We start from the raw sequence: 24,515 nt of genomic DNA, 5'->3' as shown, positions 1-24,515 counted from the left end.
TTTTTTTTAAAGAGAAAGTGAGAGAGGGAGAGAGAGAATTTTAATATTTATTTTATTTTTTTTAGTATTTGGCGGACACAACATCTTCGTTTGTATGTGGTGCTGAGGATCGAACCCGGGCCGCACGCATGCCAGGCGAGCGCGCTACCGCTTGAGCCACATCCCCAGCCCAGTTTCCTATTTTTCTAAGTATTTTTCTCTCCCCAAATCAGAATGTAACTCCATAGGAACTTGGATTTTGACTTGTTATTGAGCAATGTATTTCCAGAACCTAGAACAAAACTTAGCATGTTGTTGATCAGTAATAAATAGTGGTTTTTGATTTTCTTTGCTTAAAACGAACTTAGTCTAGGAGACCTAACAGTATACAGAAACTTTGCCATAAATGCCACATGGTGATTGAGTAATTAGAATGCACTCAACTGAGTGTTATAGGGTGGAGGATTTTTCTTTCCAGGCCAGGATTATACATTTTTTAAAAATACTTTTTGGAGTCAAGTACCCTTCCCTTTTATAAATCAAGGCACCAAATTATAATCAGAGGTTACTTGGTGTGTATGGGATTAGATTAAAATAAATGGATAGTGTTGAAGGGTGATAAATTTATACTTACAAAAACTCACCAATGTCAAAAATGAAAAATACCTTTATGGTTGGAAGATATTCTAATTTGGGGGCTTTACATCCAGAACATTTGAATGGATTATACCTTGCCTTTTTTTTTAAGCATCAAACATGTATTTCAGAGACAGCTCTCTGATCACTCTGCTTATGTTCATACATTTCCTAGTCCCTTCAGCTATATTTTATTGACATTTCTTAGGATAGGTTACTTTTACAGATGGTTAAATTTATTCATACTAATTCAACAATTTGAATTTTTCTTGGTCTATAGAGGCTGACCTTGTCTCCAAGTTGTGAAAGTGTCTACACCTGTTTATTAAAATACATTCTACTTTTACATTTTGAATATGGTCTCACTCTATTGAGACTTGTGTTTTGTTTTTTTCTTGTATAAGTTTCCTGAATATTGTATTATTGTTTTGACTTTATTTTTTGAACTTTTATTTTCATCTTAACAACCTTATGAGCTAGAGCCTTGTCTGCAGTTGCTTTTTCCTCCAGAGTCAAGACTGTCCATTGTCTATTTCTGTACTTTCACAAGTCTAAAATGCTTTGATTTAGGGTTGTTTTCTATTTTGAAGAGACACTTAAGGATGGATAGTGTGTGGGGGGTGATGATTGGGATGTATTTACCTACACTTTCACCCTTCAGTATGTTGTTAGATAAAACATGTTGCAGCATGTAGAAAGTACTATTTTTCTTAAATATATTTATTTGAAGTCTGGAAAGATATTCCGAACTTAGCACTAGTCTGTGTACAACATGGGAAATTTTTAACTTGAAGCATAACAACATAGAAAAATGAAAGTATGCAACTCAGTGAAGTATCCACAAAGCATGGATAGGGAGATTTTGATATGGGACAGTGAGTAGTTCCCCCTGGAGTTGGATGACATGGCAGCTTTGCATTCATGCATAAGCTTGAAAGACTCTTGATTTTAGATTTAGAAGTTCCTTTATTTAGGAAGCTGTAAGGAACTAGAAAAGGGATCTGGTTCAATAGAGTTTAACATGGATTACAGTCAGTAAATGAGAGTTAAAAGATTATGATGGTAATAGCTACCACTTGAATTATAGTTGCTTTGAGCTAGGCATAATACCCAATATATATAAACAGGCTCAGATACCTTATAAAGATTTATACATCTGTAAATAACATGCAAAGAATCAAATGTAGGTACTCTCCAGAGTTTGGTCCTTATTGCACTAGACCAAAACAGAAAACTAGAATTTAATTTAAGGTGGTAATAGTAGAACTGGAGAGAAAATGCCAAATAATACAACACAGGGACCAAGAGTTGTTAGGACACAGGAAGGGGGAAGACTTATTTCCAGCAGAAGAGGTGAAAGGTAGACCTTGGGAATATTAGTGCCAGGGTCTGAGAAAAGGTTAGGATTACATATCCTTGAGAATAAATAAAAAACAGCAAAAGAAAAAGAAGAAGTGTGAGCAATGGGTATATTTTAAAGGTGAGAAGAGGTTGAACTTTGTAACCAAGCATTTTCTATAAACCAAGAGAGCAAAGCATTTAAAGAAGGGCCAGAGTAACTCCAAAGAAGCCAGTGAGGTAGATAAAAAGCCATTGAACTCAGCTATTGGGAGATAGTTGTGCATTCACGGTAAGTGGTGTAGAAGCAAAAACCAAATTGCTGGAGTTTGTGAATGGTGAGGAATTGATCCATTCTTATTTATTTGGGTACAGGGGATTGAACTCAGAAGTGTTTAACCACTGAACTACATCTCCATCTCCCACCTACTCCCCCCCTCCCCCCACCTCCAGACAGGGTCTAACTAAGTTGCTTAGGGCCTAAGTTGCTGAGGCTGGCTTTAAACTTGCAATCCTCCTGCCTCAGTCTCTGGGATTACAGGTATGCACCACCACATGCAGCCCATTCTTATTTTTAAAGATGAAGCAAATGAGAATATCAACTATATTTGGTATAATAGGAATACCATTGTGGTTTAGAATATGCTGCTATTCAGGCTTTCAAGGAAAGTTAGGATGAGACATTTTATGTCAGTATTGCAAATGACTTTAAAATCTGTTTAAGCCTCATTTGTTGAATTTACATTTGATTTGGCCCCTCCCACTTTTGTCATGAATTGAAAGTGTTAATCAACTTGATCTTGTGAAAAATAACAATATTTCTAGTGTGCAGTTGGGTCTACTTTAGGGAAGTTTTTTGTTATTCTACAAGGTCGTAACAGACTTAATTTAAACAAAATATATTTTCTTTCTCTTTTTTTTTTGGTGCTGGGGATTAAACCTAGGGGCACTCAACCACTGAGTCACATCTCTAGCCCACTAGCCCATTTTTGTATTTTATTTAGAGACAGGGTCTCACTGAGTTGCCTAGAACCTTGCCAAGTTGCTGAGGCTGGCTTTGAACTCATGATCCTCTTGTCTCAGCCTCCTGAGCCTCTGAGATTACAGGTGTGCAATACCATGCCCTGCTCTTCTGTCTCTTAAAACTTCGCTTTTGGGCTCAGAATGTAGCTCAGTGGTAGAGTGTTTGCCTAGCATGTGTGAGGCCCTGAATTCAATCCCCAGTACGACTGGGGGGGAAAAAATGCTGCTAATGTTTAAAAACAAAGAATTTTGTTTAAAGAGCTATCAGTGCTTGCCGGATGTGATCATGCTTGCCATTATGGTCGCTCATACCTGTGATCTCAGCGGCTTGGGAGACTGTGGCAGGAGGATCATGAGTTCAAAGCCAGCCTCAGCAAAAGCAAGGGGCTAAGCAACTCAGTGAGACCCTGTCTAAGTAAAATATAAAATAGGGCTGGGGATGTTGCTCAGTGGTTGAGTGCCCTGAGGTCAGTCCCTGGTACCCCAAAAAAAGAAAAAAGAACTATCAGTGCTCTCAACATCTAAGTAGATTTCAGCAAAAGAATAAAAAAGGACATCCGGTTTAGTTTTCAGATTGCTTTCTCTGTTTGAACTTTTTAGAAATTTTTTCTAGTAATACATGCTGTAAAGTAGAAAGTGAAAGTCCCCATTTCTGACATCTAGTGTTAATAACTCTTAACAGTTGATGTTTAACTTATTCCTTAGGAATTAGTTTAATTAACCATACTAAACTATGATTTTTGGTTTAATAACTGCTAATTTCCCTTTAAAGATCAGCTGTACACAGTTATTCATTTAGAGGCATTTATTACATCAAAAATTACAATAATAGGGCTGGAGTTGTGGCTCAGTGGTAGAGCACTTGCCTAGCATGTGTGAGGCACTTGGTTCAAGTCTCAGCACCACAAATAAATAAAATAAAGGTCCACTGACAACTAAAAGAACTTTTTTTAAAAAATTGGGGCTGGGGTTGTGGCTCAGCAGTAGAGCTCTCGCCTAGCACGTTTGAGGACCTGGGTTCCATCCTCAGCACCACATAAAAATAAATAAAATAAAGGTATTGTGTGAACTACAACTAAAAACCATTTTTTAAAAAAAATTGCAATAATACATAAAGCAATTTGAAGTTTTAAAATTTATTTATTTATTTAAAAAGAAAAGGGGGTGGTGATAATACCGAGGGGGAAAAAATCCCCCCTTTTTTGAATCCAGGAGCACTCAACCACTGAGCCATATCCCTAGCCTGCTTTTATATTTTATTTAGAGATTGATTGTACATATTTATGGGGTATAGTAGGACCTTTCAGTACATTTATACAAAGTGTGAGATAAGGTAATTAGTATGTCTCATCTCAGATATATATCATTTTTTTGTGTTAGGAACATTGAAAATTTTCTCTTAATTATTTTAAAATGTTCAATTTATTTTTGTCAACCATAGTTATCCTTCTGTGCTATATAGGTCATTAGAAATTATTTCTTGGGGCTGGAGTTGTGGCTCAGTGGTAGAGTGCTTGCCTCACATGTGTGAAACACTGGGTTCAATTCTCAGCACCACATATAAATAAATGAATAAAATAAAGGTCCGTCAACACTAAAAAATATTTTAAAAAAAATTATTTCTCCTATTTAACTGTACTCTCACAGCCAAGCAGGATGTTTAAGTAGATTCATGTAATGACTGAAAATGTTGATTCATTTTAGAAGAGTTTTAGAATAACATTTAATGACATGGAAAAATATTTGTATTTTTAGGAAAAGGTTATTAAACATTATAATTATTAATTTTAGGGCTGGGATTGTGGCTTAGCGGTACAGTGCTCGTCTAGCACATTCGAGGTGCTGGGTTCGATCCTAATCACCACATAAAGAATAAGTAAATAAAATAAAGGCATTGTGTCCAACTACAACTAAACAATATTTTTAAAAATATTAATTTAAAAATCTTGTAGTACAGTGGTAGAATGTATGCTATGGCTATAGGTTCTGCCTCTAGTACAATTTAAAAAAAAAGTAATGTGAATATATAGGAAAAGACTGGTTTATGCATCAAAAGATTAACAGTGGTTTTCTGTGGATGGCTGGAATTAAGGATGACAATTTCATCTTTGTGCATTTTTCTAATTATAATGGGCATGTTTACTTGTGGGGTCTTTTTGTTTTGTTTTTGTTTTGGTAGTTCTGGGAATCAAACTCGGGACTTTGCACATGCTAGTCAGGTAGGTGCTCTACCACTGAGTTGTATCCTCGGCCATAAGAAAATTACTGAGAGTTTCAAAGTCCCCAGCGTATACTTCTTTGTAGGAGACTGCCAGAAGTCTGTTTTGGTTTTTTCTATACACCTTTGAGGAAAACCTTCTTTACTGCCTAGTGTTTTGTTTAGAGAGGATGAACTCAAGCCATTCACAATGCAAATCAAAGGGTTTTTCTATACTACTTAGAAGATAAGTTTTCCAAGTTTTTCTGGGAATCTCTTTTTTCTGTGGTGTTGGAGATTGAACCTGAGGGTGCTCTACTAGTATTCTGCATCCCCAGCCCTGTTTGTTTGTTTGTTTGTTTGTTTTTTGAGTTAGGGTCTGGCTGAGTTGCTTAGGGACTCATTATGTTGCTGGCTTCAAACTTGCAATTCTCTTGCCTCAGCCTCCCAAGTCACTGGGATTACATGCCTGTAATCCCAGTGATTTGGGATTTTTTTTCCCCTCAGTATTATCACCACCCCCTTTTCTTTTTTCCTATGGAAACAAATCTTTTTTAATCTCTCAGAATATGGTGGTGTTTACTTTCTTATGTAACAAAATATATATAGCATGAACTTTACCATTCTTAAATTACAATTCTGTAACTTAAAACTTAAATTTTTTTTCTGTAATCATCACCAATATCCACCTCTAGAACTTTTTCAACTTTGTTTCTCTGAATTTGACTACTATAGGAATCTCATATAAGGGGAATCATACAGTATTTGACTTTTTGCGACATGCTATTTTAGTATCTTTAGAATTAGTGTTGTAGCATGTATTAAAATTTCCATTCTTAAGGCAGAATAATATTCCATTGTATGTACCACATTTTGTTTATCCATTCTTTTGAGAACTTCCACTTTTTGGCTATTGAATAAGTGCTTTGAACATGGGTATTCAAGAGTCTGCTTTCACTTCTTTGGGCACATACCCAGAAGTGGTATCATATAGAAAATGAATCATATGGTAATTTTGTGTCTAATTTTTTTTTTGAGATATTGCCATACCATTTTATATTCCCATCAGCAATACACAAGGGTCCCAGTTTCTCTATATCCCTACCAGTACTTGTTTTCTCCCCTGCCCTACCTTTTTTCTCCTGTTCCCCTTTCTTCCCCACCCCAATCGTGTGTGTTTGTGTGTGTGTGTGTGTTTGAGAGAGAGAGAGAGAGTCAGAGACAGAGAGACTGGAGATTGAACCTAGGGGCACTTTACCACTGAGCTCCATCACCAGTCCAGTTTTTCAAAAATTTGAATCAGAATCACGTAAAATTTTTGAGGGCCTCACTAATTTCTGATGATGGCTTCAAACTTGTGATCCTCCTGCCTCAACCTTATTCCCCCACCACTTACCTCTGTGTGTCTGTCTGTGTGTATGTGTGTGTGTCTTTCTCTTGTCCATTGCATATTCATTCATTCATTTATTTATTTATATATGACAGCAGAATGCATTACAATTCTTATTATACATATAGAGCACAATTTTTCATATCCTGGTTGTATACAAAGTATATTTACACCAGTTAGTATCTTTATACATGTACTTTGGATAATAATGATCATCACATTCCACCATCATTTCTAACCCCATGCCTTCTCCTACAACAACTCTGCCCTATCTAAAGTTTGTCTATTCCTCCCATGCTCCCTCTCCCTATCCCATTATGAATCAGCCTCCTTATATCCGAGAAAACATTCAACATTTGTTTTTTGGGGATTGGCTAACTTCACTTAGTAATATCTTCTCTAACTCCATCTCTTTACCTGCAAATGCCATGATTTTATACTCTTATTGCTGAGTAATATTCCATTGTGTATATATGCCACTTTTTTTATTCATCCTTTGCTTTTTAATTGGTTGCTTTATTTTTTATTGTTGAAATATGAGTGTTTTTTTGTGTTTTCAGTTGTGAGGATTGAGCCTGGGGTTCTTTACCACTGAGCTGTATCCCTAATCCTTTTTTTAATTTTTTATTTTGAGATAGGGACTTGCTAAGTTGCTCAGGGCTTCATTAAATTGCTGATGCTGGCCTTGAACTTGAGATCCTCCTGCCTTTGCCTCCCAAGTGGTGAGGATTACAGGCATGTGCCACCATACCCAGCTAGGAGTTCTTAATATATTCTAGTTATCAACTCCCTATTAGATAGGTGATTTGCACATATTTTCTCCTATTCTGTAGGTTACTTTTTCATTCTGTTGATAGTATCCTTTGATGCACAAAAAGTTTTAGTTTTGATGTCTCTGGTTTGGATATCATTTCTGAGAAATCATTGCCAAATTTAAAGTTGAGAAGCTTTCCAAATCCTATGTTTTCTTCCGAGAATTCCTAAATTTTTTTTTTTAGCTCTTAGTCTTTTATACAGTTTTAAGTTACCATTTGTGCTATATCTACTGGAATCTGAGAACCATAATTATTTGATGTATCATGAAATGTTTAAAAAAATGATACACGAACAAGCTCTTTTAGCAAACAGAAAATTTACTTTGATTCTTTTTCCCCTTTAATTTGCATTTTTAGTCTATTTGACCCACCAAATTCTATCTTGATATGTTATGCTTGAAAGTTATTTATCAGCCAGCTTTTCATTCTTTTAAAACAGAATTTGAAAATTTTCCCTACTTTTCTATGACTGTAGGCTCCAAGAAATAAAACTTGTAGATCAAGTTAGCATAATTAATAATAATAAATTAAAAAAACAAAAACGTCTGTTTTGATTAGAAAGGACTAAACATAGAAAATAAAATTTTTTTAGTCTCATATGAAGTCTCCCTACCTATCCAGCTAACTCATGTATTTGTTATTGATGAAGACAGTGTTCAATTCTGTTTCTTATAAATATAAGCAACGAGAAAACATTATACATATAACTAAGTAGATATTAATGAAAGGAGTTTTGTTTGATAGTGTCACTCAGTTTTTCTGGCTTAATATTTCAAAAATCACTTTCAAAAATTTATTTTTGTCTCTTAGCTTTATTAGGTCTCCTGTCAATTTTGTTGAAAGCAAATATTAGAAACTTTCTAACAAAAATCTAGGTGTGGTGGTACACACCTGTAATCCCAGCAACTAGGGAGGCTGAGACAGAAGGATCATAAGTTCAAAGCCAGCCTCAGCAACTTAACAAGACCCTGTCTCAAAATAAAAAGGACTGGGCTGGGGATGTGGCTTAAGCGGTAGCACGCTCGCCTGGCATGTGTGCGGCCCAGGTTCGATCCTCAGCACCACATACAAACAAAGATGTTGTGTCCGCCAAAAACTAAAAAATAAATATTAATTCTCTCTCTCAAAAATAAATGAATAAATAAATAAATAAAAAATAAAATAAAAAGGACTGAGGGTGTGACTCAGTGGTTAAGTGCCCCTAGGTTCAATCCCTGGCACCAAAAAGAAAAAAAAAAAAGGAAAAAAACTAACCTATCAAGTGAAAGGATTTGCTAGGTGGCTTGCTACTCAGTCACTCAGTTTCCAGACACCTTACCTCAGTATTTTTTTTTTCCTTTGGCTTTATGAAAGTTTTTAATGCCTTGAGGCAGTCCTGAATCTGAATGAGTTGGATTCTGAATGGGTGAGTGATAGGACTTTATTTTGTAAAGTGGAAGAAAGACAAAAGAATGGGGTGCCTTGTGCTTTCTCAGGCAAATTGGTTTTAAGAAAAAGTACATAGGGAAGTTGAGAATCTGGAAATAGATTCCCTGAAGATATTCCATGGAAAGTCTTAGAGCTAAAGTTATTTCAGCCACCTGTAGAAAAGCCACGTGATGTGATATCTTGTCTTGCTGTTTAAGTGAAGGTTTGGAACACTTGATGAAGGTGTAGATATTCTTTTTTCAAATATCCTTAAAATGAGCACACTGATAACAGTGCTAACAAATCATATGAATCATTTAATATTTTACGAACTCCGGTCTAATTTTTAGATAAATTCTTGTGGCATAAAAATCCTTACTTTAGCTGTGAACCAACCAAATATTTCCGCCCCAAACAAAATTAAATGCCCTGATAAAATTTAACAACAGAGTAAAGCTGGGAAGAGGGTGTGGGACAGGGGCTCATTTAAAAAAAAAAAAATCAGTTGTGGAACTCCACTATCTGGACTACTTGTTATGAAATAGAACCATAAGCCAGGAATAAATCTTATATTAACTATTTCATAGACATTGCTGATATTTGTTTATCAGGAAATTTTTAGTTTAGATATGAAAGTGATCCTGCACTGACAGTAGTCGTAACAGTTGTAATCGGAAAAAACGCTTCAGAATTTGAATTGGGGATTTTGCCTAAAGAAAAACTTAGATGGCTTTCTTAATTTTTTTTTTAAAGGATGGGTCTTCGGTTAAGGAAGTTGAAACCTACCACCGGACACGTGCTTTAAAGTCGTTGAGAAAAAATGCCCAGACTTCTTCAGATTCTAGTTTTGATAAGAATATGGAAATAACAGAGAAGCATGCTAATGGCAGGCATTTTACAAGGTAATACAAAATGATTGACTAGTAATTCAAAATAGTTTTAAAGTAGTAATTAAAGATTTACATTTAATTTTTAAAATGTTTTTGACCAGTTATCAATATTCCAGCATAATTTATTTAAAATGAAATTGCCACAAGTGAATGTTAATGAACTAAAAGTTGATTATACACACAGTTTTATTTTTTGTTTTCTTGCTCAAAAATGGCATTTGTGATATATGAGTGAAGCTGACAAGTAGTTAAAACTTAGTGATTATAACTTGCTCATGGTTTCTAGTTCTGCTTCAGTCCAAACAAAGCCTTCATTGAAAATAGTTCTATTTCTGATTGCTTGCTATCAAGTTTTTCATCAGTTGTACATTTCTGTATGTTTGTGTTTCTAAAGCAGCCTTCATAAAGGAGGCAAAATTCTTTTTGTTTTGTTGTTTTATTAGTTTGATGGGACTAGATACTTTGTATATATTTATATTTTATTTCTCTAAAACCCTGAGTAGTTGGCATAAATCCCATTTAAATCCCATGTTCAGGAATCAATTTCAGTGAATTAGGTAGTGTGGTGAAGTTCGTGGAATCGGAGTGAATTTGGTTCATGGAATTTAAAGCTAAGTTTAGTTTAGAAAATTCACTTTAAAAAAAATGTTTTGGTGGGGTTAACATAAATGGGGGGGAATCCTCCAATTACAGTAAAATTTGTTTAATGAAATGCTTGTTTTTACATGGTCTTCTCATAATTAATTTCTAATGATTTACAAACATGAATCCTCCTGCTCTGAAATCGAATTTTTTAATTTTAAAGCTTCATTTTAAATTTTTTTAGTTGTAGGTGGACACAGTACTTTTGTTTTATTCATTTTTATGTGGTGCTGGGGCTGGAACCCAGTGCCTCACCTGTAAGCACGCTACCACTAAGCATAGTTATAGCCTGGAATTTTCTTATTTTATGTAATATATTTTTCCAATAAATGATGTTATGCTTTTTTGAGTTTTTGAGCTTTTGTTATTTTTTTACTTAATTGTGTATTTTTAAATTTGTTTTATTTCATTCATTATTTGTGGAGTGTTTACTACTGTATTTATGGAATCCACATTATCAGCTATACATACCATCAGTTGTAAAACACATTCCAGTTTCAGAGATATTAAAATGGGGAGAGGGAGTTGGCATGGTGGTGGTATACATCTATTATCTCAGCAACTTAGCAAGACCATGCCTCAAAATGGGAGGTAGGTTAAGTGCCCTGGGTTCAAACCCAAGTACCTAAAAGGTAAAATAAAATAGGGGAAGGGAATTGCAAGTTTTAGAATCCATAAAATATACTATAAAGCCCAGTATTTCTGAATCTTGAAATCTTCTGTTCTTGAAGCTGATGAAGTGGTCTATGAATTCTCTTTGAGTAATTATGTTTTATAATCTCAAGAAAAATATAAACATTCTGGATTGTTGAAAGTGCTCATATAGAGAATGGCCATAAAATGCTAGGCCCTGTATTTGTGTTTTATAGTGAGTTGGCATCAAATACTACTGCCTTAGTTATCTCAGATTTATGAGTTAAGAGTCTGACCTTAATACCATAAATGATCCATTTGCTTCCAAGGAAGACCACCTGATATGGTGTCATGACATGATATGTAAATGAACATTTGGAGCACTTCAAGTAGAGCAGTGGATGAGTTGAGTCATCAGGATCCACAGCAGAACATAACAAACGTGATACAGAATAAAACAAAACAGAAACTAGAAGAGGAAATATTAGCATGAGCATATTATGTTAATATTTTTTGTTAGTAGTTGGTTTTACAGTTTTATGTACATAAAACAAAAATAAGCTTTATTTGACTTTACAAAGTCATACAAAAATTTTAGTGTTGAAGTTCTCAAAAGTTTTTACAATCCATTTATTATTCAGGAAATCTATTAAGGGAATGTATTCAATAAATTGCTTTTTTAAATCTGAATTTAAAGGTGAATATGTTAGTATTTTAAAATTAGATTTCTTCTAAAATATCTTTTTTTAATATTTATTTTTTAGTTTTAGGTGGACACAATATCTTTTATTTTTATGTGGTGCTGAGAATCAAACCCAGTGCCCCATGCATGCTAGGCAAGTGCACTACCACTTGAGCCACATTCCTAGCCCCTTCTAAAATATCTTGAAATCCTATTTTTAAAATTTTTATTGATATATAGTTCACATACCAGAAAATTAATGATTGTAAAGTATGAAAACAGTGGTTTTAGTACACTGACAATAGTATGCGATTATCATTATCTAATTTCAGAACATTTCATCAACCCCAAAAGACATTTTGTGTCTATTAGACCCACTTAACCCCTGCCTGTCTCTAATCTCTTGGGAAGCATGATCTACTTTCTGTGTAGATTAGATTGACTATTCTGGTCATTTATATAAATGGGATTATACAATATGACCTTTTATGTGTAGCTTCTTTCGTTTGGTATAGTGTTTTCATATATGTGGTATTTATCTGTATTTAATGTTTTCAGTTGCTGAACAAGATCCCATTGTATGCATATATGCCATGTTTTTGTTTATTCATTCACCAGTTAATGGGCATCAATTTATTTCCATTTTTGGCTGTTTTGAATAATGATATATAAATATTGATATACCAATTTTGGTATCAATTTAGGTTATCAATTCTTCTGAGAATATACCTGGGAATGGGACTTCTGGGTCAAATGGTAATCCTTACATTTTGAGGAACTGCTTAACTATATTCCAAGGCAGCTGTGCCAATAATTTGAGGGTTCCTATTTCTCTATCATTGCCAATGCTTATCATAGTCTGTCTTTGGTGTTAAGCTGTTCTAGGGGTTCTGATGTGGATTTTCCTGGTGGCTAAATAACATTGAAGTGTTTGTTTATTGTCCATTTACATGTCTTCTGTTAAGAATTCCTATATATAGGTCATCTTTCATCTCCCTGTGTTCAGATCGTTATTACAAATATTGTTTATTGAGTTCTCCTCTTGCACTTTTCCAGTTTCTTACCCTTTTTACTTTTGCCAATATTCTACACTCTGCTATCTGTTCACTTCCTTCCTTCCCCTTGGTCCCAAAGATCAGAGAACCAAGATGGTTAGAAAAATACAGAAAGATTTGAATAACTACACCATGAAAATGGGATCTATATATTTCTTTGATCCTGAGGTTCTTAACTAGAGTCCAGTGATCCATGGCTTTCATCAGATTTGCAGGAGTTGACAAAGTCCAACCACTTGACTTTGTAAATAATTCATTGGAACACAGCTGTGCCTGTTCATCTTATCTATGGCTGCTTTCCTGCTATAATGTCAAGTAGTTGTGACAGAGACTGTGTGGCTAGTAAGCCAAAAATATTACTATCTCACAATGTAACAAAAAGTTCACCAGTTCCTACAAGGATAGAAGCATTTCCCTTCCCCTATAGGCCAATAGAAAAAAGAAAAAGTTTATATACTGCTTTAATCATTGTGTTTCCAGCTTCTTATATGAAATGGAGGGAGGGGCTCCTTTAGGAGAAAAGTCCATGAGCCTGTGAATGAACTAAGCCTTTGAATTGCCCCAGAGTATTTTGGTTTTGGTTCTTACCTGTGTTCAAGAGAGGTATGGAATTAATGATGATTTACATTGTTATGAAAATATATGAATTGGCTCATAGGGATAGATGGTTTCATTTTTATCTTAAAGTATAATATTTAAAATTCCACATGTATAAACTTAGCCCACTTGCCAGTAGCTTGATATATTGGTTGATTAACAAATACATCCTGTCCATGTATAGAAAATTGAGTCAACAAAAATAGGTTAATGAGATATGGTATTTCATTTGCTCAGTGAATTTTTTAAAAAAAGATAAAGATGAATACTATTTTTCTTTTTCTTTTTTTTTTTTAATTTGGAAAGTTGGGCAGGGGTTGTGGCTCAGTGATGGAGTCCTTGCCTACTAAGTGTGAGGCACTGGGTTCAATCCTCAGCACTACATAAAATAAATAAATAAAAGATATTGTGTCCATCTACAACTTAAAAAAAAAAATTGGAAAATATTCATTCCAGTTCAGTAGATTCTGCCAGCCATTTTACAGGTGTGATATCTGATTCATAAATGGAACTGTTTCTACATGTGAATGACAATAATGGATGTTGTGTAAAGACAGTAGTCAGCAAATGTTCTTGGAAAGAACGTCACTAGGAGCATTAGTTCTATTTATACTTATAAATTCCTCAAAGATATGGGACTAGTATATCCCTGTGACATAAAACACATGGTATTGTTTTTGCACAGTGCATAGTTCACCTAGTTAAATACTTGACGAAGGATTTCAATTCTTGTTTCAAGTAAGTAACTTTGCTTTGAATAATTCTGTTTAAAAGCTAATGCATTTATCGTTGAATTTAAAAACGGGATTGTTAGATATTGTTTAGCCATAACTTACATAAGCATAGGTATTTTCAAACTATTTTTTTTGAGATTTTACATATCTGAATATTTACTCTCCAGGCAGATTTAACTTCTAATTTTATAGTGCTACAGAATATAGAATTCATAGTTATGTCAACTATTTTGAATTATTTCATATATTTTTTTCATATAGACAGTTGGCCAGACAGCAGGCTAATAAAAAAAAAGAAGAGTGCAAAGAAGGTAAGCAATGTTAATGACATTTCAGATTTTTAAAATATGTAATTAATATTTTGTTTACAGGCTTATTGAGTTATATACAATAACGTGTACGTATTTAAAATGTACAGTGTGTTAGGTTTTGAGTATGTGCATGAAGCCTTCACCACAATAAGATAATGAAGATAACATGACCCCCCAAGAAGTGTTTTCAGGACTCTCTTTCTTTTAGTTCCTCTCTTCATAACCCACCCCCTATTCCAAAGCAGCTTTTTGTCACTATAAATCTGCTTTCTGTCACTATTGATTAGTTTGTATAATTTAGAGTTTTATAGAAATGGAGTCATACAGCATGTATTCTTTTGTATTTGGTTTCTTTGTGGATTATTTTATTTTGTTTTGGAATTGGGAATCAAACCCAGAGGTGCTTCGCCACTGAACTACATCCCCACCCTTTAAACATTTTTTTTTTTTTTTAAATTTTGAGGCAGGGTCTCACAAAGTTGCTAAGGGCCTTGCTTAATTGCTAAGGCTGGCTTCAAACCTGCAATCCTCCTGCCTTAGCCCCCCAGCCATTGGAATTATAGGTCTACGTGACCATATCTTGCTGTTTGATTTCTTTCACTCAGCATAATTACTTTGAGTAGCACCCCATGTTTTTGCTTTTTCTTGCTGGGTATAGTACATTATATACATATACCATAATTTATCTCTGCATCTTTTGATGAGCTTGAGTTGTTTCCAGTTTGTAGGCTATTATAAATTGTCGCATCTCTTTCTTCTCTTGGGAATGGAAGGGACTGCATTACATAGTTGGTATATGTTGTAACTTTACTTTTGTTTTCTGATATTTTTAAGAACGGTAAGTTCAAGATACTATAATTTGGGGCTGGGGATGTAGCTCAGTTGGTAGAGTGCTTGCCTCACACAAGGCCTTGGGTTCAATCCCCAGCACCACAAAAAAGAAAAGATACTATAATTTGCCAGATGAAAGTTTAGTTATTCTGTTGGTTTATTTTAAATTCTTTTTTTAAGTTAGAATCTTTCTATTTATTTTTATGCATATGTGAAGACAAAGTGATTCCAGTTACTCGTTCATTGAGGACTAGAAACATTGTTCAAACTACAGAACATTTGCACGAAGAGAATGGTGATGTTGAAGTTCGTCGCAGTTGTAGGATTAGAAGTCGTTATAGCACTGTGAATCAGTCTGTGCTATTTGACAAACTTATAACAAAGTAAGTGGAAATTCCTCAGGTAGAGATGATTTATCAGACAAAAACTTTTTATTAAAATTTGTTTTTGCTTCTCTACCCTTAAGTGTCCATCAAAAGCTCTGTTGTGCTTCTTATCAGCCTTTCAGAATCAGCACATGCTACTCAGGGAAAGAGTGGACTGAAAAGCCATACTCATCTCTCCACCTTATTAATATTTAGATACACTAAATACATATCTTTTATGTTTTATCCAGTTTTTCTAATTTTTCAGTTGGGGTATAAATCCAAATTACTTTACCTAACATGATCAAAACTCAAACTCCTTCAGAAATAGATTTAATGTACTTAATATTTTAAGGGGTTTGGAAGTGCTGTTTTTTCTCATTTCCCTCCATTATGGGATAGACCCATACAGAATTTTTGCTTCTAAAATATGAATTCTCCAAAATGTTTGAAGGTGATGTGCGTTTTCAAATAAAATGGTAACACCTTGTTAAACTATAAAAAAGAAACTTTATTAAAGAAAGATCGTGAATTTTTGGTCATCCTAAACATTTAATACCTTTGGTTTTTATAAAGCATAAAGGAGATTGGATATTAGAGGCCTTTGTAATAACTCTATATGTGTTTAAATTTTTAGAAATTTAAAAATGTTTTTAGGCAAGTGATTTGTTTTTTATTGAAATATATTTATTAAAATTTTTAAAGCACTGCTGAAGCTGTACTTCAAAAAATGGATGACATGAAGAAGATGCGTAGACAGCGAATGAGAGAACTTGAAGATTTGGGAGTGTTTAATGAGACGGAAAAAGTAAACAATCTTTCATTAAGGGTGTGACTTAATCTCCTATTTAATTTTTTTTTCCTGTAGGTATATAATCCATTTATGGTTAAAAATTAGTCATCATTTTATATAGCATTTGTTTGATCAGTCACTTATGACTAGAGGTCTAAGAGTTTATAGCTCTAAATATCTTATAAATAAATAAAATAAAGATCCATCTAAATGAAGAAAATATTTAAAAGTAAGAAAGAAAAATTGGGTGCCTGTATAGTGGTGCACACCTGTAATTCTAGTGACTCAGGAGGCTGAGGCAGGAGAATCACAAGTTAAAGTCCAGCCTCAGCTACTTAGGCCCTAAGGAACTTATGAGACACTGTCTCAAAATTAAAAAAAAAAAAAAATAAGAACAAAAAAGGGCTGTGAATGTAGCTCAGTGGTATAACACCCCTGGGTTTAATCCCTACTACCAAAAAAGAAAGATTGGAGGAGTCTTAATGAATTTTTTATAAATGTTTTACATTAATGGCTTTCATTTAAACATTTGTAGGGCAATCTTAATATGTACACGAGAGGAAAACAAAAAGGTATTCAAAGAACTGATGAAGAAACAACTGATAATCAAGAAGGCAGTGTGGGTTAGTTTTTTCTCTTATTCCATTTTCTGGGTTTGAATTTAAGTACTTTTTATTTAGTAGGAAATAGCCCTTTTATTCAGAAACTGACATTTATGGTAGTTCCTGAGGGTCATAGGATTGGTTGTAACTTAAAAGAAGTAGGGACAAGGGAGAGCTTAAAAGGAGAGTATGTTTAGTTTCAGAAAGTAACTGAAAGCAATAATTCTAAGACAATGTTATTTTGCTTTCATAATATATTTATAGACAACACATATCTATTTTAATTAAAAGATGATAAAAGTTAAGTTTTGCTATTCTGTTTAGAACTTACTAGCATAATCTGTATTTTTTAATGAGTGCACTCCAGTTTTCTGAAATGCATTTTAAATTTTGCTGAGGATGTTTTATCATTTTCATAAGTAAATTATTTGATTTGTGCTACATGTAATTCAGTGACAGCCAGGAGGGCTAGATAGAATATCAAATTTAAGTTTTAAAGGCAAAAGTAAGTGAGGAGATGTTAAGACTTGTCAATTGCTACATTATCTTGGAAGCTTAAGTATGCTTAAGCCTATGTTAATAAAATTTGCAATAACATTGTAAACTTCAATTTGGTGCTTATTAATAGAAGTCTTCACACTTTTTTCTTTACTTTTTTCCCTTCCTCTGATGATTTTAATTCTAGAATTTTTTACTTCCTTAAAAAGAAATCTTTAATGTTGCAAAAGAATCACAGTTTCTTTCTATGACCAGTCTCAGTGTAGATAATTTTTAAAAGGGTGTCTCCTAACTTGCTATGTTAAAACTTGTTAACACATTGGTGAGTATCCTTCTAGAAGTGTTTCTTAATTATAGAATCATCTGAAGAGGGTGAAGACCAAGAAGATGAAGATGATGGTGAAGATGAAGATGATGATGATGAAGATGAAGAGGATGATGAAGATGAAGAGGATGGAGAAGAAGATAATCAGAAACGATATTATCTTAGACAGAGAAAAGCAACTGTTTACTACCAGGCTCCATTGGAAAGTTAGTGTCATTCATACATACTTTTTGCAGGAGATGATTTGTATCAGCTTTTTCTTTACTGTTCCTTCTTTGTTTTTGTTTTTCCCATATTTTCATTTTGCTAAATATTCATGACTGTTATGTTAAACTATCCTAATTTTTTAAGAAATCATTTTTTTCCAAAGAAAGTTAATTTTAGCCTTGCACGAAGCAAATAATTGAGCTATTTTGAATTTTCATATCTTTCAGATTCATACCTTTCTTAATTTGTCAGTTTATTTAACCTTAGTATTTTGTAAGTGTTCATGTGCAGTGCTGATGATTACCTGTTATGTATCTGCATAACAATGGCTGTTTATGGCCATTATTTGTTTTAGTTGGTTGGTGTCTGTGTTATGCGTATTTTCAGCAGCAACCCTGCAGACATAAATGATATAAGATATATATTCTATAGTAGATATTTGTTATTACTTTCATAGAAAACAGCACCTTTGTAAGTATTTTAATGAAGAGTAAAGTTATCTTCATTTATATGTATACTTTATATATATATATATATATTTTTTTTTTTTTTTTTAATTTTATTTTCCCCCAGAACCTCGCCACCAGAGAAAGCCCAACATATTTTATAGTGGCCCAGCTTCTCCTGCAAGACCAAGATACAGATTATCTTCTGCAGGACCAAGAAGTCCTTACTGTAAACGAATGAACAGGTGTGGTTCTGAAATAATCAACAATTAATGATAATATGATTGTTAGGGTGGGATTCTAGAGTCTTTGGATTGAGTGTATTAGAACAGAATTCTAGAACTGCATATTTGGAATAGTACTTTTTAGCACTCTATTCCCTAGTACCACTGACTAGTTTTTGTTTTTGCTTCCACTAATGGGAAGTGTTAATGGTCATCTTGATAAGGTATTCTGTACCACTGTTCTGTACTTGAATAAGAAATTACCGTTATATTCCCAGCTGTGTTAAGCATTTTATATAGATTGTTTTATTTAATCTTCACATTTAGAGGATTTGTTTAATCTTCACATAGTATTACAGATACATTTTCCCACCATGAAAATGTTCTAAGTTATATATCTTCTAGACTTATTATGGTTTTTTTCTGGGTGTATTTGTTTCCCTTGTATTTTAAGAAACATTTATTTTCTTTAATTATTAAAATTATTTGTGTGTTTCTTTTTCTTCCGCATTTTAATAATTGTTGCTAATCTATCAAATTTAAGTCCAAAGAGGCTATGAGAGGTTTCATTCTTCTAAGTAATGAGCGTTCCCTGATGGGTTGGAACAGTTGGGGTTATAGTAGCATTATGGTGGTTCATCAATGAGAGAAAAGACTAAAATGGTGGCGGGGAAAGTTGGTGTAGAGGGGCTGGGATTGTAGCTCAGTAGTAGAGCTTGCCTCTCACATATAAGGCACTGGTTTTGATCCTTAGCACCATGTAAAAATGAAGGTATTGTGTCTATCTACAACTAAAAAAAAAAAAATGTAAAGTTGGCACTTTTCCTTCATTAAATGGAGCATTAATTTATTCCAAAGTAAGACTAAAATCTTTGTAGATTTCAACTATTTGAACAGTTCTGAGAAGTCTCATCAAAACAAATTGACTATGTTTTGGTCATGGAAGATAGCAAGCACCTTAGTAAGTACTGAAGAGACATCTTTTAGGAAAAATAAGAAATATACTTGTGTCTGAGACATTTCAATTCATCATCGGAATCACAAGCATACATTTTACATTTTAAGTTTCTTTTTCCATCATCCCTTTTGCCTGATTAAAGCTCAGAAGGATAGAGGATCAGGAAGGCAAACTCAACCTGTCAGTTTCTTATGATAATTGTACTTGAATGGAGGCTTCATTTCCGTATCTTGATGGGCCCCCAAGAATATTGTTGAAGACTTGTTTTGATAGTGAAATATAATGGTCATTAGGAAAAGAGAAGGTATAATATTTACTGGAATCCCTATCACCACAAAGCTTCCGGATTAGGATAGCAACTATCCAACTGAAGGGGCAGGCCTGTACTTGATCCAGCAGAAGAACAAGACTAGCAGTTACCTTGAGATTCAATTTCTTCTCATGTTTTGAATGGATTTATGATTCTGGAAGTAACATTTGTTGATAAATTATCTCTACAGTTAACACCTATAGTGTATTTTAGAGAAAGTTTTATATATATATATATTAGTTGTAGTTCGACACAATACCTTTATTTTTTACGTGGTGCTGAAGATCAAACCCACGGCCTCGAATGTGTTAGGCCAGTGCTCTACCACTGAGCCATAACCCAGCCGCAAGAAAGTTTTTGTTTTGTTTTGTTTTTTAAAAACATTTGGTCTCATGTGCTTCCTTATTTGGTTCCTGGGGTCTAGTCTTTGCCTGTGAAAAATGTTTTATATTGTTGAGTAGTTCCTTGCTATAGATACATTCTTCCTCTCCAATTATTTAATGAATGTTTGAGTGCTATCTGGTGCCAAGCAAAACAGTAAAAATGACTTAGGCAGAATTCTATGGCTCTCATAGACTAATGGAGGATTCTTACACATTTAAGTTAGAGCGTGAACTTAATAGAGTTAAGCTATCTTGAGTCACATTAGTTGACATGCTGACTTTCTTGGTGGTTTCAATAGCCTCTTTAAACTTATTTTTGTATTAATAGCTTTATTGAAATATAACATATATTATACAGTTTGCTCATTTAAATTGTACAACTCTGACTTTTAATATGTTCAGAGTTGTGCATCTGTCACCAGTCTGTTTTTAAAACATTTTCATCACTTCAGAAAGAGCCCTGGATTCTTTAATGATCACCCTCCAGTCTCTCCATTCCCCCAGCCCTAAGCAACCACAAATCTAATTTCTATCTCTATAGTTTTGCTTGTTTTGTGTATTTCTCATAAGTGGAATATCTTGTCACTAGTTTCTTTCACATGGTTTAACCTTTTCAAGGTTCATCCATGTTTCTCCATGTATCAATACTTCATTCTTTATTTTAATGTCAAGTAAGATTTCATTATATGGACATAGCATGTTTTGTTTATCCTTTATCGGTTGATAAATGTGCGTTTCACTTTGGCTGTCATGAATAATGCTATTATAAACATTCATGTGCAAGTTTTTGTGTGAACATATGTTTTCGCTTTTTTTGGTATATAATTCCATTGGAGTGGAATTGCTGAGTCAAATGCTAACTATATTTAATGTTTGAGGAACTGCTATATTGTTCTCCAAAGTAGCTACTCCATTTTATATTCCCACAAGCAGTTTAGGAGGGTTCCAAATTCTCTATATCCTTGTCAACACTTTGTTATTACATGAGCTATTGAATGTAGCCCTTTAAACCTTTTCTTTTCTTTAACTTTCTTGTTAAGCTGATGTAAGGATCTCTTATCTTCTAACAGCCTTGATGATGTGTAGTCATTTTGCTCATCCTTTTTACTTGAAGATATTAGCTTGTTTATAGCTCATGTACTACTTCAGCTACTGAGGCATAAAAGTAAAGCACATCTCCAAAGCAGCATTTGAACATTGCTGTTAGTATCTACGAGTGGTTAAGAAACCTTGCAGCACCAGAAGAAATTATACTTCAAACCATCTTTTTTAAACTTACTTATTTATTCTAATTTGTTATACATGATAGCAGAATGCATTTCAATTCATAGTACACATATAGAGCACAATTTTTCATTTCTCTGGTGGTATGCAAAGTGGAGTCACACCATTCGTGTCCTCATACATATACTTAGGGTAATGATGTTTATCTCATTTCACCATCCTTCCTGCCCTCAGGCCCCCTCCCTTTCCCTCTCTCCCTTTGCCCTATCTAAATTTCCTCCATTCCTCCCATGTTCCCCCTCCACCCCCATTATGGATCAGCATCCATATATCAGAGAATACATTTAGCCTTTGCTTTTTAGGGATTGGCTTACTTAGCACAATATTCTCCAAGTCCATCTATTTACCTACAAATGCCATGATTTTATTCTCTTTTAATGCTGAGTAATACCCCATTGTGTATGTATATCAAAGTTTCTTTATCTATTCATCTGTTGAAGGGCATCTAGGTTGGTTCCACAATTTAGCTCTTGTGAATTATGCTGCTATAAACATGGATGTGGCTGTGTCACTGTAGTATGCTGCATCTCTTAATGAACATTTGATGGTCAGCTCTACCATAGCCTCTTTTCTTCCCTTCTTCAGCTATCCAAGTCTTTTATTATCTTCAAATATTCAGTGTGTCAAAATGCATTCTACTGTCATGTGTAACTAATTAGAACAAATTAAAAGAAGAAGACAAACCTTGTAGCCATAATGCAGAATCTGTACACTTGCCATAATGGAGCTTTAAGAATGCTGCCTTGAAGCAGGAATCTCTTCCTTATGAGGGTTAACATCTAGTAATTTAAGTTTTATTTTTTTCACTCTAGTTTCTGGAACAAAGCTCACCCCTTAGAATCATAAGGTAGCATAATAGTCAGTTGCTTCGTGAGTATTTCAAAATCATACTTATCTGTTAAAGAACTAGAACTGGCAAGAAGTCGAAGCTCTGGCTAGGTTCAAAGTGCTGGTCCAGTACTTGTCTATGCCAGGTTTTTCCTTGTTTTTTGTAGGGTGGTGGAAAAAAATAAGTGGACATGGGTATTTGTGTTTCACATATTTTTAAAATTGAAATAATGGTCTTTCTACAATATAGAATGATCACTAAGAACCTGCACTCGTAACTAGGACTGTCTAGGTTTGGAGCTCAGCTCTACCACTTGTTAGTGACCTTTGTCAAGTTATTTAACCTCTCTATGATTCTGTTTTTTGATCTGTAGGATGGGGACAATAGCACCTATCCCATAGTATTGTAAGAATTAGAATTAATACACACAAAGCCTTTAAAATAGTGTGGCATATATTAAGTGCTATATTGGTTTGCTATTTTAACTGTACTTTTATGTTTCTTTTGTTTTTGTGGGTTTTGTTTTGTTTCATTTTGTTTTTCTATTGGGAATCATATACAAGGTCTGGATAGTTACTTAGGACTTACTAAGTTGCTGAGTCTGGCTTCAAACTTGATCCTCTTCCCTCAGACTCCAGAATTGCTGGATTACAGGTGCACTTCCCTGCACTTAGCCTGATGTTTAAAATTAATTTCTACTTTGCAAATCAAACATTGAAAACCTTATGTTGAGCCATAAGATTTTTTGTTGTTTGCTTCTAACTACTGGTTTGTGAAAAAACTAGAATTCACCAGTGTATTAATGTTTACAATGTGGATTTTTGAAATAGACATAGTTTTGAATTCTGGCACCGTAATTTATTCTATGAGCCATGTTGACCCCCAACTGTAAAATGATGTGCTTGTCCAAAAATTTAATTAAGATTAAATGAGATAACTTGTCAAGCAGGAACAGAAAGGAGTTAGTAAATATATGCTTTTAATAGTCTTAATGTGGATGATTGGAGAATTATTTTCTCATTTATTTCTGGGTTTTCATAGATCCTTATGAAAAACCGTTGGAACCATTTGTGTTTCAGAATTCAGATTTTGGGGGTGTATTTACAGCATACAACATATGTAGTATGTAACATTAACATCTCTAGAGATGTCTGAGCCAGCACTGCATATAATTACTGCATTACTATATAATTCTGTAGTAATAAAATTTTAAATAATGGTGGCAACTGGGACAAATTGAGACTATAAATTGCCTGGTGTTAGTTCAGGTCATATATTCTAGAGCTAAGTAAAACTAGAACTAGTTTACAGATTTTTTTTTTTTTGGATGGAAGATTTTGGACTTGCATTATGGAGGTAATAGATGAAGATACATACTTTTCATGATTGTTTTCTTGATTCAGGAAAAAGAATTCTAGACCTAAGTCAATGGAATAATTAAAGAATATGTAGCCAAAGGGTTTTTTGTTTTGTTTTGTTTTTTAATTTTGAGACAGGGTCTCCCTGAGTTGCTTAGGCAAGTTGCCCAGCCTGGCCTCAAACTTGCAATTCTCTTGTCTCAGCCTCCCCAGTTGCTGGGGTTTCAGATGTGCACCACTATGCTTGGCTAGATTCTTTATGGGTGTTTTTGTTTTTGTTTTTTATGTGAGTCTTTTGCAACTGTCCAAAGGTAGAAGTGATTAAAACATATTTTGTATATTTGTAGCATTTGGCATCTTACTTGTTCTTACCAACCAGCCTAAGAATTTGAGAGTATTTTTATCTTGTTTTTCTTGAAAACTCATATGGACTTGGTAGCTTATCTGTATATACAGTTGTTAAATGATTGAGTTGTGAATTTACGTTGATGGTATACTATAGATAAAAGGTCATGTTATTCATTATAGCTTTTTAGTTTTTGTTTTTGGCAGTGTTGGATTAAATGGAGAACCTCATGCATGGTAGACAAGTGCTCTATCACTGAGCTGTACCTCTAGCCCTCCCAGTTTTTTAATCTACATAAAGAAAAAACTCTTTTCAGTGTTACTTGATCTCTCGAAATAGGTGATTTTTCTCCCTAATGGGAAATTATATATAATATACTATTGAAAATGCCTTTTCAAATTACAATCATACTCTATCTCATCTTTCT

At 34.0% G+C, this 24,515-nt stretch overlaps 1 protein-coding gene across 2 annotated transcripts in view; it reads left to right on the top strand.

The window, feature by feature from the left end:
* The window catches only part of Atad2 (ATPase family AAA domain containing 2), a 60,940-nt gene that overhangs the window by 3,094 nt on the left and 33,331 nt on the right, over positions 1-24,515 (top strand). The window contains exons 2-8 of one of the 2 annotated variants that reach the window (XM_048802086.1): positions 9,539-9,687; positions 14,280-14,329; positions 15,378-15,543; positions 16,231-16,333; positions 16,854-16,941; positions 17,776-17,949; positions 18,524-18,641. In XM_048802086.1, coding sequence (XP_048658043.1) covers positions 9,644-9,687; positions 14,280-14,329; positions 15,378-15,543; positions 16,231-16,333; positions 16,854-16,941; positions 17,776-17,949; positions 18,524-18,641 — 743 coding nt within the window. In that variant the 5' untranslated portion in view covers positions 9,539-9,643. Of the gene's footprint in view, positions 1-9,538; positions 9,688-14,279; positions 14,330-15,377; positions 15,544-16,230; positions 16,355-16,853; positions 16,942-17,775; positions 17,950-18,523; positions 18,642-24,515 lie in introns of both variants that reach the window. The other variant, XM_048802085.1, reaches the window with a different exon arrangement.

Source organism: Marmota marmota, unplaced genomic scaffold, assembly GCF_001458135.2.
Source record: "Marmota marmota marmota unplaced genomic scaffold, marMar, whole genome shotgun sequence".
NCBI classification, from domain to species: Eukaryota; Metazoa; Chordata; class Mammalia; order Rodentia; family Sciuridae; genus Marmota; species Marmota marmota.
This window is presented reverse-complemented; position numbering and strand designations above follow the sequence as displayed.